Source organism: Amia ocellicauda, chromosome 2 (genome assembly GCF_036373705.1).
Source record: "Amia ocellicauda isolate fAmiCal2 chromosome 2, fAmiCal2.hap1, whole genome shotgun sequence".
In the NCBI taxonomy this organism is placed as follows: Eukaryota; Metazoa; Chordata; class Actinopteri; order Amiiformes; family Amiidae; genus Amia; species Amia ocellicauda.
In genome coordinates this window covers 2,486,724-2,497,299 of record NC_089851.1, presented here as the reverse complement: position 1 = coordinate 2,497,299, position 10,576 = coordinate 2,486,724, and the positions used below count along the sequence as shown (strand labels likewise).

At 40.7% G+C, this 10,576-nt stretch overlaps 1 protein-coding gene across 1 annotated transcript; it reads left to right on the top strand.

Moving 5' to 3' along the window:
• Nucleotides 1-2,322: 2,322 nt before the first annotated feature.
• On the top strand, nt 2,323-9,962 carry LOC136712421 (melanoma inhibitory activity protein 2-like). The gene is made up of 14 exons (XM_066689002.1): nt 2,323-2,406; nt 2,515-2,583; nt 2,848-2,958; nt 3,144-3,215; nt 3,366-3,470; nt 3,994-4,116; nt 4,537-4,647; nt 4,833-4,904; nt 5,192-5,303; nt 5,752-5,798; nt 6,029-6,119; nt 6,747-6,885; nt 7,885-7,975; nt 8,310-9,962. Exons 3-14 carry the CDS (start codon nt 2,851-2,853, stop codon nt 8,385-8,387), a joined length of 1,149 nt encoding a protein of 382 aa, XP_066545099.1. The 5' UTR covers nt 2,323-2,406; nt 2,515-2,583; nt 2,848-2,850; the 3' UTR covers nt 8,388-9,962.
• Nucleotides 9,963-10,576: the final 614 nt, after the last annotated feature.

Genomic DNA, 10,576 nt, shown 5'->3' with positions numbered 1-10,576 from the left:
TGTATAGCTATTTTAAGTGGTGTGTCTATGACTGCGGTACATTTGAACTTGGTACATTATCTGTATTTTTGTGATCATAGAGATAGAGCTACACAAGGTCCCATGACAAACACATTTCTTCTTCTACAAGTTCTTTTTACCACAGTAGTTCTCCATTAACTGGTGAAGTGAGTGATCTGGGTCAGAGCCAGACTCTTGTCATCCATATTTTGCCGTGTCTGGCATTTCAGAAAGTTGACTTCACAACAAGTTCCCGTTATTCCACATCTGCTGTGCCGTTGGTCAATAACAGCACTAATTTGACAGATCATTTGCTATCCAATGATGACCTAATGATCTCACACATACTCTGAATGCAGTCTGCTGTCCAAATGATAGTTAATTCAAACAATATATATATATATATATATATATATATATATATATATATATATATATATATATATATATATATATATATATATATAACCTAGCTTGGAATACGAAAAATATATAATAAACTGACACTTGCCAAGCAATGTGAGATCATCATGCTGTCTGAAGGGAAAAGATAGTCCTCATTTCCTTGGTCAGAATAATGGCTGTGTGAATGCAATAGTTTTGCATTGATGAGTGTTAAAGTGGCATGGTTGTGAAATAAGTCAGATCCAGTGGAATGAAGGATAAAGCAGGATTTTAACACCAGTACTGGTCACCTCTCCTGGCTCAGACTCTCCTGAATGCTGCTTGACTAAAGATGGTGACCTGAACCATGTTTAAAATGTCGAGAAGCCTTATTTGTGTGTCTGTTTATAAGAGTAGGTCATGAATTTGTATTTGTTAATATGCAGGCTATACACTCATTGTGTGTCTATTGTGTGTAACACATACTTCCTCTTCAGGCTGTCTCATCTCTGCCAGAGCATATGAGACCTGGACCAGACTGTCATGGGCTGCCCTGGGAAGTGGTCCTCCTCATGGCGTTTCTGGGAGGAATATTCACATTGATGTTCTTCTGCAGAGCCTTTCGTTCAGTAAGTGTATTTGATTTTCTCTATATTTTTTACTTTTTTAAGAGAACAAGTATTGATTCATTTCACAATCTGGAACAAGAGGGTTTGCATAGGCTGGTGTTATTGTGCCGACTCTTAACATAACATGACTGTCTGGTAGAAATGGTGTCGTTGTGTTTACATGTTGTCAGTGATGTCATGGACTATCTGGATATATGAGCCCCCAAAAATGTAAAAAAAAGCATTGTGATTGTCACATGACCAACCTTCGAACGTTTGGTAAAACCTCAAGTTCTGGAGAACGAACAAACCTTCTAAGACAGCCCTCTGAATAATTCCAATATAATCAATATAGTTATTTAATAGTAGTTGAATTATTATTATAAATTGCTGTTCCTTGCCCTTAAATTGTGAAGCAATACAATACACACATGGACGGTGTACGCTTGGCAGACTTGATGATAGCTCTGTTTCACACACCTCTACAATCGCATCGGCAGATTCTTTGGCAGTGTCTTGATATTGCCGTCAGTAATAGCTGGTTGCTTTAACGCCGTGATGTCGAAGCATTGGGGAGAGGGAGGTTTGACACTCTGAAACTGCTCCTGGGGGACATTGCCCAGGCACTGACCAGTCTCAGAAACGTCCACTTAAAATAATGTCATGAACAGTTTAGAGCCGTGTTCTGTTTTAGGGCAATGTGCATTGGGGGATACAGTTAATACATCTGGGAAATATTAACATGTTCAAACAAATGCTGTACCTATATGTACAATAAAATACATTTGTTTCAACAATTATAATGCAAATTTGCTATCTGACACTAGGTCAGTTTAGGTACTCAAAGCTAAAGTAAAGAAGTAATGAACTTTGTATGTGCAAGCAGTGCTGGGCAGTTTGATTTAATTATTACAAGAATATCAACCTCCACAGTCTACATTGCTGAAGGCATACCTTATTAATCTTGTTAAATCTATAGAACATAGTATGTAATGGAAGATTATTATTATTATTATTATTATTATTATTATTATTATTTGTTTTTATAAATAACATTCCAATTTCTAAGTTATTTACACTTTAAACGCTGTTTAATGCTAACTTAATAATTTTTTCTCTCATATTTTCCCCTTTCAGGTAAAAAGCAGATTCTATGTTGGTGAGTAGACTGAGATTTTTATCACTGAAATTAATATTGTTTAAACAGATTGAGCAATCGCAATATTCAGGACTCAGGTATGTAGATCTTGGTCTTACAAATTATAAACGTAGAGTCAATTACTGACACAATCTTCTTTTGTTTTCTTGGTGAATTTGTTTTCCAGGAAAGGAGAAGAAACTGGGGCAGAGAGTGACTGACGCATTTGAGGAGAAATGCAAAGCGCTGGATGACCTCAGTGAATGCAAACAGAGAGTAAGATGGTCTTACACACTTCCTGTCCTTTCATCTGAGTGTAAACCCACCTGTAGAGTGAATGTTGTGCTGCCTGGAGATATTGATGGATTTATCTTTATTTTACAGTATGAACAACTGGAAGCTGATTTGAGAAATGGCGAACTTGCAGAGCAAGCAGAGAGGGCAGACCTGCTGGTAATGAGATCTATCAGAAGAAAACCTTCAGTCAATCACTTGATTAAGAGAGAATCTCCTTTCTGAAATATTCAGACACAGAAATATTCTCCCTTTCCTAGTGTGATCAAACGTTTATTTATGAAGATTTTGACCTGCCTGTTGCAGAAATCCTACATTATGATCTAGTATAAAAATCAAATTAGCGCCATCATTCTCTACAGCTGAAAATGGCAGGTTTTAAATTGAGACTCAGACACTTTCTTCTTCTTCTTGCTACTGAAGGAAATGTCTAAGAATCTGGACCAGTCCAATCGAGAAATACTGGCAGAACTGGATCGCATAGAGAAGGACTGGGAGTCTGAGAAGGCATCTCGGATACAGCAAGATGAACTGGTAAGAATGAACTGAAGAAAGGTCTAGAGAGCTGGTCATACCTTTTTGGTCTTCGTTATTACAGAGAATGGTGTGATGGAGATGGGCCAGTATGTGCTTAATTAGCTGAAGCCTGGAATTGTTTTGGGCTAGAAAGAAATGAATGCCATCTAATGAAAATAAATGAATGTGTGTGTTGTGGACAGCTGGCAGGAATGCAGTCATCGCTGAAGAACATGGAAGAAGAAGCCAGAGAGCAGAGATCACAGATGGAGCAGGTAACCTGATGTGCTGTTTACTTTGGTGTATTGCTTTTCTTTGTGTTAAGTTTCCTTTTGACGCCTTTGTAAAGTATATTATACATTTATCACAGTGAGATTGATATAAAAAAAACTAACAAACATACATGTTTACACCTTTTTGTCTAGACACAGACAATCTTTAAAATATACGAGATGAACAGCGAACGGCTGAAGACAAATCTTCAAGCAGCCCAAGAGGAGAATTGTGATCTTCGAGAGAGTGAAGGCCAGGTATGGGTCACTGCATGTTTCTGTTAAACATCAGTGGTGAAAATGATAAAATAGACAAGCTTCATGTGACACACATCTCAGATCATGCAACGCTGTTAATACATAGTGTTGAAGCACTAGTCCTGTTTCTCCAGGATAAAGGTGGGGTTGGGGTGCATTTCTCTGCCTGTGGCTAATTTGTACACAGTTGCTTTGGAGTTAATGAATAATAAATGCTTCATCACAAAAGGGGCAAGTTAAACTCATGTGTGGACAACATCTGATGTATTTATCTCCACAGTATTTAACGTGGTGCTCTGCCCTTGAAGGCAGTGGTTGTCGAGTGTATTGTGCACTGTTATTTGGGAAAGATAAGCCTCCATCGTTGCAAGTCTACAGGGAGGGAGATGCTAACCTTCAGGTGCCTGTGTCAGATGACCAGACCACGGCCTGCTGTTACAAGTCAAGAGTTTGAGTCATCGCCCAGCTGCTGCGAGATCAAAATATCTGATCATGATTTTTCTTTGCTTGGTTGTTTCCCCAGCTTCTACGAGAAGCAGAAGGAAGGGCTGAGCGGCTGGATGACCTCTCTGAGCAGATCAGGATGTGTGAGAGCTCTCAGAGAAACATGCAGGAGCACTGCTCCAATAAGGACGAGCACATTCAGGTTAAAGCCTGTTCTTCTCATGACACTGACCCTGTAGTGAGAGAGAAACCGAGGCCCCTGTTCTGTCACAGAGGTGCCTATTAAACTGCAGGGGTTCTGAGGGAGCTTTGGTGATGCAGAAGGGAACGCTATCAAACCTAGAGTTGTGTGTTGGGCATTGTAAAGCATGGGCAGCAACTTTGAGTTGATCTCTGTTGTGAAGGGTGTCCTCAGCCACTGACACTGATAGATTTTCAGACACAGAAATATTCTCCCTTTCCTAGTGTGATCAAACGTTTATTTATGAAGATTTTGACCTGCCTGAAATCCTACATTGTGATCTAGTATAAAAATCAAATTAGCGCCATCATTCTCTACAGCTGAAAATGGCAGGTTTTAAATTGAGACTCAGACACTTTCTTCTTCTTCTTGCTACTGAAGGAAATGTCTAAGAATCTGGACCAGTCCAATCGAGAAATACTGGCAGAACTGGATCGCATAGAGAAGGACTGGGAGTCTGAGAAGGCATCTCGGATACAGCAAGATGAACTGGTAAGAATGAACTGAAGAAAGGTCTAGAGAGCTGGTCATACCTTTTTGGTCTTCGTTATTACTGAGAATGGTGTGATGGAGATGGGCCAGTATGTGCTTAATTAGCTGAAGCCTGGAATTGTTTTGGGCTAGAAAGAAATGAATGCCATCTAATGAAAATAAATGAATGTGTGTGTTGTGGACAGCTGGCAGGAATGCAGTCATCGCTGAAGAACATGGAAGAAGAAGCCAGAGAGCAGAGATCACAGATGGAGCAGGTAACCTGATGTGCTGTTTACTTTGGTGTATTGCTTTTCTTTGTGTTAAGTTTCCTTTTGACGCCTTTGTAAAGTATATTATACATTTATCACAGTGAGATTGATATAAAAAAAAACTAACAATGATTGGGCATTGTAAAGCATGGGTAGCAACTTTGAGTTGATCTCTGTTGTGAAGGGTGTCCTCAGCCACTGACACTGATAGATTTTGCTGCTGCTCTGGTGTGACTGCTGCTGGAGTGAGTGTGTGTTCATGCATGATCTCTGACCTCTCTGTGTGCCGTCAGACTCTCACAGAGTGCCTGCTGAAGATGACAGACTGGGACTCCAAGCTGCAAAAGGAAGCTGATAGGAAGGACAATAACGGGAAAGGCACCCCAGAGAATGGAGGTTGTCTAGGTACAGATCAGCTTGTGTTTTTGTGTTGCTGTTTTGAAATAGGAAACCTTAAATCATGTGGCCTGAATCGACCCACTGACACAGTTCAACTTCAGTCTTTTTAAACCAAGCAGAGAGAGAAGTGAGAACTGTGATGCAATAAAAGCATTTAATAAATAAATAAATAAATACATAAATAAATACATAAATAAATATTTAATAAATAAAGCTGACAAAGGTCAGTGTGTTTTTAGTCAAAACCTCTTCTGAAGACATAACTGTTTATGTGGGACATCCAGACCGTTTTTAAAGAGGGTGGAAATCTCCAGACTGCAGGATAGATTTTTCCCATCGCACGTCACATGATACAGATCAGGGTGTTTTGAAGAAAGATAGAACAATGCTATCACCAACAATGTCTGTACTTATTTGATATTAAAATATTGACGTTTTCCCCTGTATTAAACAGATACACATCAGAACCCGAAAGTACAGAAGCTTCTTGATTCAGCAAAGGTATGTTTCGTTCAAAAACCCAACACATACAATACAAAGTGTCAGCTGATCTTCTCATTTCTTTGTATTTGTGTTTCATGTGATTCTGTATCATGGAGACGTCTTATAATCTGTAGCTGATGACGATACTCAAACTGTCCAACCTTTGTGTCATCAGGATCTTAAATGTACTGAAAGGACGTTCAAGGGAAACTCCAGTATGCAGCTGTTTTCTGTGTTTTCCCTTTCAGATGAGTGCAGATTTAAGATCCGTGGTGGAAGAGAGAAACTGGGTCTTTGCCAGACTTGCTGATGAAGCGAAAGCAAAGCAAGATCTCCAAGGTAGTTAATAAACGCACAATAGTCACACCTGTACTGACAGAACGCATCTCTTCATGCGCAAGTCTCGCTGGCGGTTATTGTTGAGTTTTAAGAGAGGTCATCACAGGGATCTCTGAGAGTTCAATCTTAAAGCTGTCGTTCACATCAGCAATTTTCCACAAGATCACAGCCCTGCAGTTCCATAAAATAAAATAAAACAAATCTCTTTTTTTGCTTTCACATTTGTTAGCAGATGCCATTATCCAGTTTATATCAATACGTCATAGTGTTTTTTAAATACAATGACCCATTGATACAGCTGGGTTGTGACTGGCGCAATCTAGGGACAGTGCCTTGCTCAAGGGTACAGCAGCAGCGTCCCCCACCTGGGACTGAACCCCCTCTGCTCAGAGTCCAGAGCCCTGACCAAGACTCCACACTTTCTGAAACTGGGGGCATATTCACAGTGATCCAGCTTTCCCACACATGCCTTATATTTACATCTCTTCCCTACACTGTGCCATCTGTGGTCCAGATGTTTAATTCAGTTCATTTCATGGGGAGGAGAGCTCGACTGAAGGGCTGAAACGTTTGCAGTTGTCTCACAGCTTCAATCACAGTGTAATGTTTTCCCCTTCCCTTTGACAGAGCGCATTGAAATGCTTCAGAGCGGTGAGGTTTTGCTGGAGTCTGAGAATGACAAGGTCCTCCGCGCTACTCAGAAACTCCAGCAGAAGGTGCAGATCATGGCTGAGATACACCTGGAGAACGAGCTGAGGTTACACAGGTAGGTCATCATGTCTGATCAATAGAGAAACACAAGGTTACTTTCAGTAGCTCTCAAGCCCAGCCTAGCGTTAAGTGTCAGTGATTGGTTATGTGAGGCTGTTGGCTTTACCCGCCTGACTGAGGGGAACGACAGCCTGGCAGAATGGATGAGATTGGGGTTGTTTACAGAATTGGACTGAACTGGAGAGAACTGAACTGGCCTACAAGAATCAGGTTTGTTATCTGTGTGTAAAAACGACAGAACATGGAAATCAATGGAGAGAACAATCTATGGGGCAGACAAGTTTGGTGAAAAGAAACCCAATGGATAAGGACAGGCAGATCTCTCAGCTCGGCCTTTAGTGAGACTGAAGCTGACAATAGAACCAGGTTTGTCTGTGTGAGAAAACATTGATGATATGAAGATGTTTTCCTGAATTGGTGTTATCAGTTATTTCTTTGCATGATTTGTATTGCATGTGTCTGTGCTAGAGATGGGCTCCCAGGGGCCAGTTGTGTCTTTATCTTGCTGTATGGGGTCCAGCTTTTAAAAGGGGGCAAATAGAGAGTCAGTGATTCATTCACGCTGTGTTTTGGGAGATAGATTCCTTTTTCTAGCTGGGCAATCCCTCTCAGTCACTTGCAATCTCCTTTTCTTGCTCTCTGTGTTCATCAGTTCGCCACCCATGAAAAGCAGGCTCACGATAACTGGGTATGTATGATGAAGTTACTGAAGTTATCATTGGTTTCCGTCCATAAGACAATAGCCTCTTCACATTAGATCATCAGTGGCCATCAAAGACAACGGGCCGCTGCGCTGCTCCCCCCAAGTGAAGAAGCTTATTCGTGCAGCAAAGGAATGTTTCGTTCAGAATCCCAATACAGTAAAAAGTGTCAGCTGATCTTTACATTTCTTTATATTTCTGTTTCATGTGATTCTGTATCACAGAGACACATTTAAATTGGACGTTCAAGGGAAGCTTAAGTATACAGTCGCTTTCTGTTTTTTCCCTTTCAGAAGAATGGAGATTTTAAATCCAGGAAGAAAGAGGAAAACAGGGTGTTTGCCTGACTTCCTGGTGAGGCGAGAGCAAAGGAAGATCTCCAAGGTAGTTATTAAACGCACAATAGTCACCCTTTCACTGACAGACGCATCTCTTAAGTCTCTCTGATGGTTATTGTTGAAGAGAAAGGTTATTGATACTAAAACTGATATCAACAATCTTAATGTGTCTTAAACATAAGTCTTGCTCTGTCATGTTGCTCAGAACCCGTCCCTGGAGGCCTGCGGATGAGCCCTGGCCTGGGGTCGCCCACTCCACAGCCCTGACTCTACTGGAGCACAGAGAGCACTTTCCTCGCCGGGGGCCGTACAGACCCCACCACTTCTGTACTGGCGCCTGTTTGGCAAATCAGCCCTTTTGTTTTCTCCTCTCCCATCAGTGTGAGGTCTGCCCCACCCAGGGATGTGTCACCGGTTGCCCCCTTCTCCTCCACACCACATGGGATACCAGCCAGTGAGACCCCTTCCCCAGGAGAACATCTGAGCACATCAACGGGGCACACACGTGTCATTCACACGCCAGGAGCTGTGTGCACCATTTTTTTGTTGGTCTGTTTTTTTAAATTGGGTGTAATTTAATTGGTATTTTATTGAAGCTTTCTAGTACAAACATACAAACCAATACATATTTTGAAATGATCAGGGTATTACATTACAGGATGTTGTGAATTTGTCGTGCCATAAAGAAATACAATACACAAGTTGTTAAACAATACAAGCTTATTTTTGTGTTTTATCTCTGCTGTTTAGCATCATAGTATTTTAATGCCACAATTAAATGTAATACTAATGTTTTACATTAAAGCAGCACATACACACATTGCATTGCAGCTATAGTGATGTTACGCTCGATACCGAAGCCTCGAGGCTCGTGTCGTTTTCAGAGAAACACGTGACCGATGACAAACGAGGCTGCGCTGTCTGTAGAACCACGGGATCGGTTTGCATCGAGTGTCGGGTTGTATAAGGAAGCGAAGTGGTTGGTCAAAGAAGGGTCAAATTGAAGATGTGTACAATGTTGAATTGTTGAATAACAGTTGAATAATAAATATCAGGGATATGCACAGCTGGATTGCAAATTGAGAAGTATGTACAGTTAGATATATATGTCAGAAGTGGCGTATTTGGGGGGGGGGATTTTAAAACAAAGAAGTCGGGACGCTCAGGAATCGAACTGTGAACTTCAATCACTTATACCTGCTAAGCCATTTGAGATTATAGTTTGATATAGTATAGCGTAACTCTTTATTGATTTTATTGGAGTGTTACGTCACTTGTAATGTGTTTCACACCAGTTATGACAGCAAGGGAGCGATCATTCAGTGCTAAACTACTCAAAACATATTTGCACTCTGCACTATGACAGAAGAAAGACTTTATGGACTGGGTGCACCTGTAAGGACCTCAAACTAATGTATGTTGATGTTACTGACGAATTCGGGCATCACAACAGGAGACTTGCATTCAGAAACTCCTACATTTCCAATGAAGACACATAAGGCACACAAATTGAAAAGTGTGCATCCTCACCCGTTTCAATTACAGAGCTCCACCGAAATAGATCTCTGTTATTAGTCTGTCTAATTTTCCTGCATAATGTTGGGTGATGTGTGATTTTTGTGATATGTGGTTTATGTGGTTTACATGATAGTGATATGTGGTTGTGATGAAAATATATATTTGAGTTGATATCTGCTGGACTTCATGGAGATTTTGAGCTACGTTTTACGACTCTGAAATGACTCAGAATCGCGCATTTCAGGTATTTCATAAAAAAGAAAATTTCCTGGCTACACCACTGAATATCAGATATGTACAGTTAAGAGTACAAATGCACAACTGGTCAAAGAGGAATGAAATGGGAATGGACCTTATTTGTGAGGGTTATGGCCTCAGAAGAAGAAGCTGTGCAAGTGGCGGTTAGTCTTAGTATATTACAAATTACTTACAACAACAACAACCCTAGCCAAACTATAATTATTACTTCAGGTTATGAGTATATTATGACGTGATATCACAAGAAACCTTATTGGTTACAGCCACTGCCCATTTTCATTCTCCCGCCCTTGTCCCGATCGCCCCTCCCCCGATTCATGCGGATTCATCTGCACCTGGGAAGTTGCACCACACTTCGTCAGTAATGTTTCTGCACTGATCTATAATGATCTGGCTGCTCTAACTTATTTTTTCAAGTAGGTGTCGCTAGTGCGCTAGTATTGTGCGATACAATTGTCTGGAAAGCCTCAGTCCTTCACAAAGCCTTATTTCACCATCACTAATGATATCCACGCACCTGGCTTTCCCTCTCCTTGTTTGCGCTGCCTGGGCGGTCATGGTGTCTCTTGATCAGTTTGCTCCTGAATGAATCCATCTCCCAGCTTAAATACTAAATAGAGAGCCAGGGGTGCAGATGAAGGCAATTAGGAAAGAGAGTGCAGGTGAGTCCAGGTGAGAATGTGGGCTGGTGGCGTGCGCTTGGTAAATGAAGAATAAATCAATCCCACAACCGATAAATCAATAATAAAAGAAGTAAGATATTTCAAACAAAGAAGGAAGCAAAAGAACACACTTCATAAGTAAAAAGACAATTAAATTAAGTGAAAGAATGTATATTAATCAATCAATAAGTTAATAATTACCTGTCATG

What these genes read in the sequence shown, in the direction of transcription:
- LOC136712421 (XM_066689002.1), top strand. Translation starts at nt 2,851, where the DNA reads ATGTCTAAGAATCTGGACCAGTCCAATCGAGAAATACTGGCAGAACTG. An exon ending in ATAAGGACGAGCACATTCAG is followed by an intron (nt 4,117 to 4,536) that starts GTTAAAGCCTGT and finishes TTGCTACTGAAG; the next exon opens with GAAATGTCTAAGAATCTGGA. An exon ending in GGATACAGCAAGATGAACTG is followed by an intron (nt 4,648 to 4,832) that starts GTAAGAATGAAC and finishes TGTTGTGGACAG; the next exon opens with CTGGCAGGAATGCAGTCATC.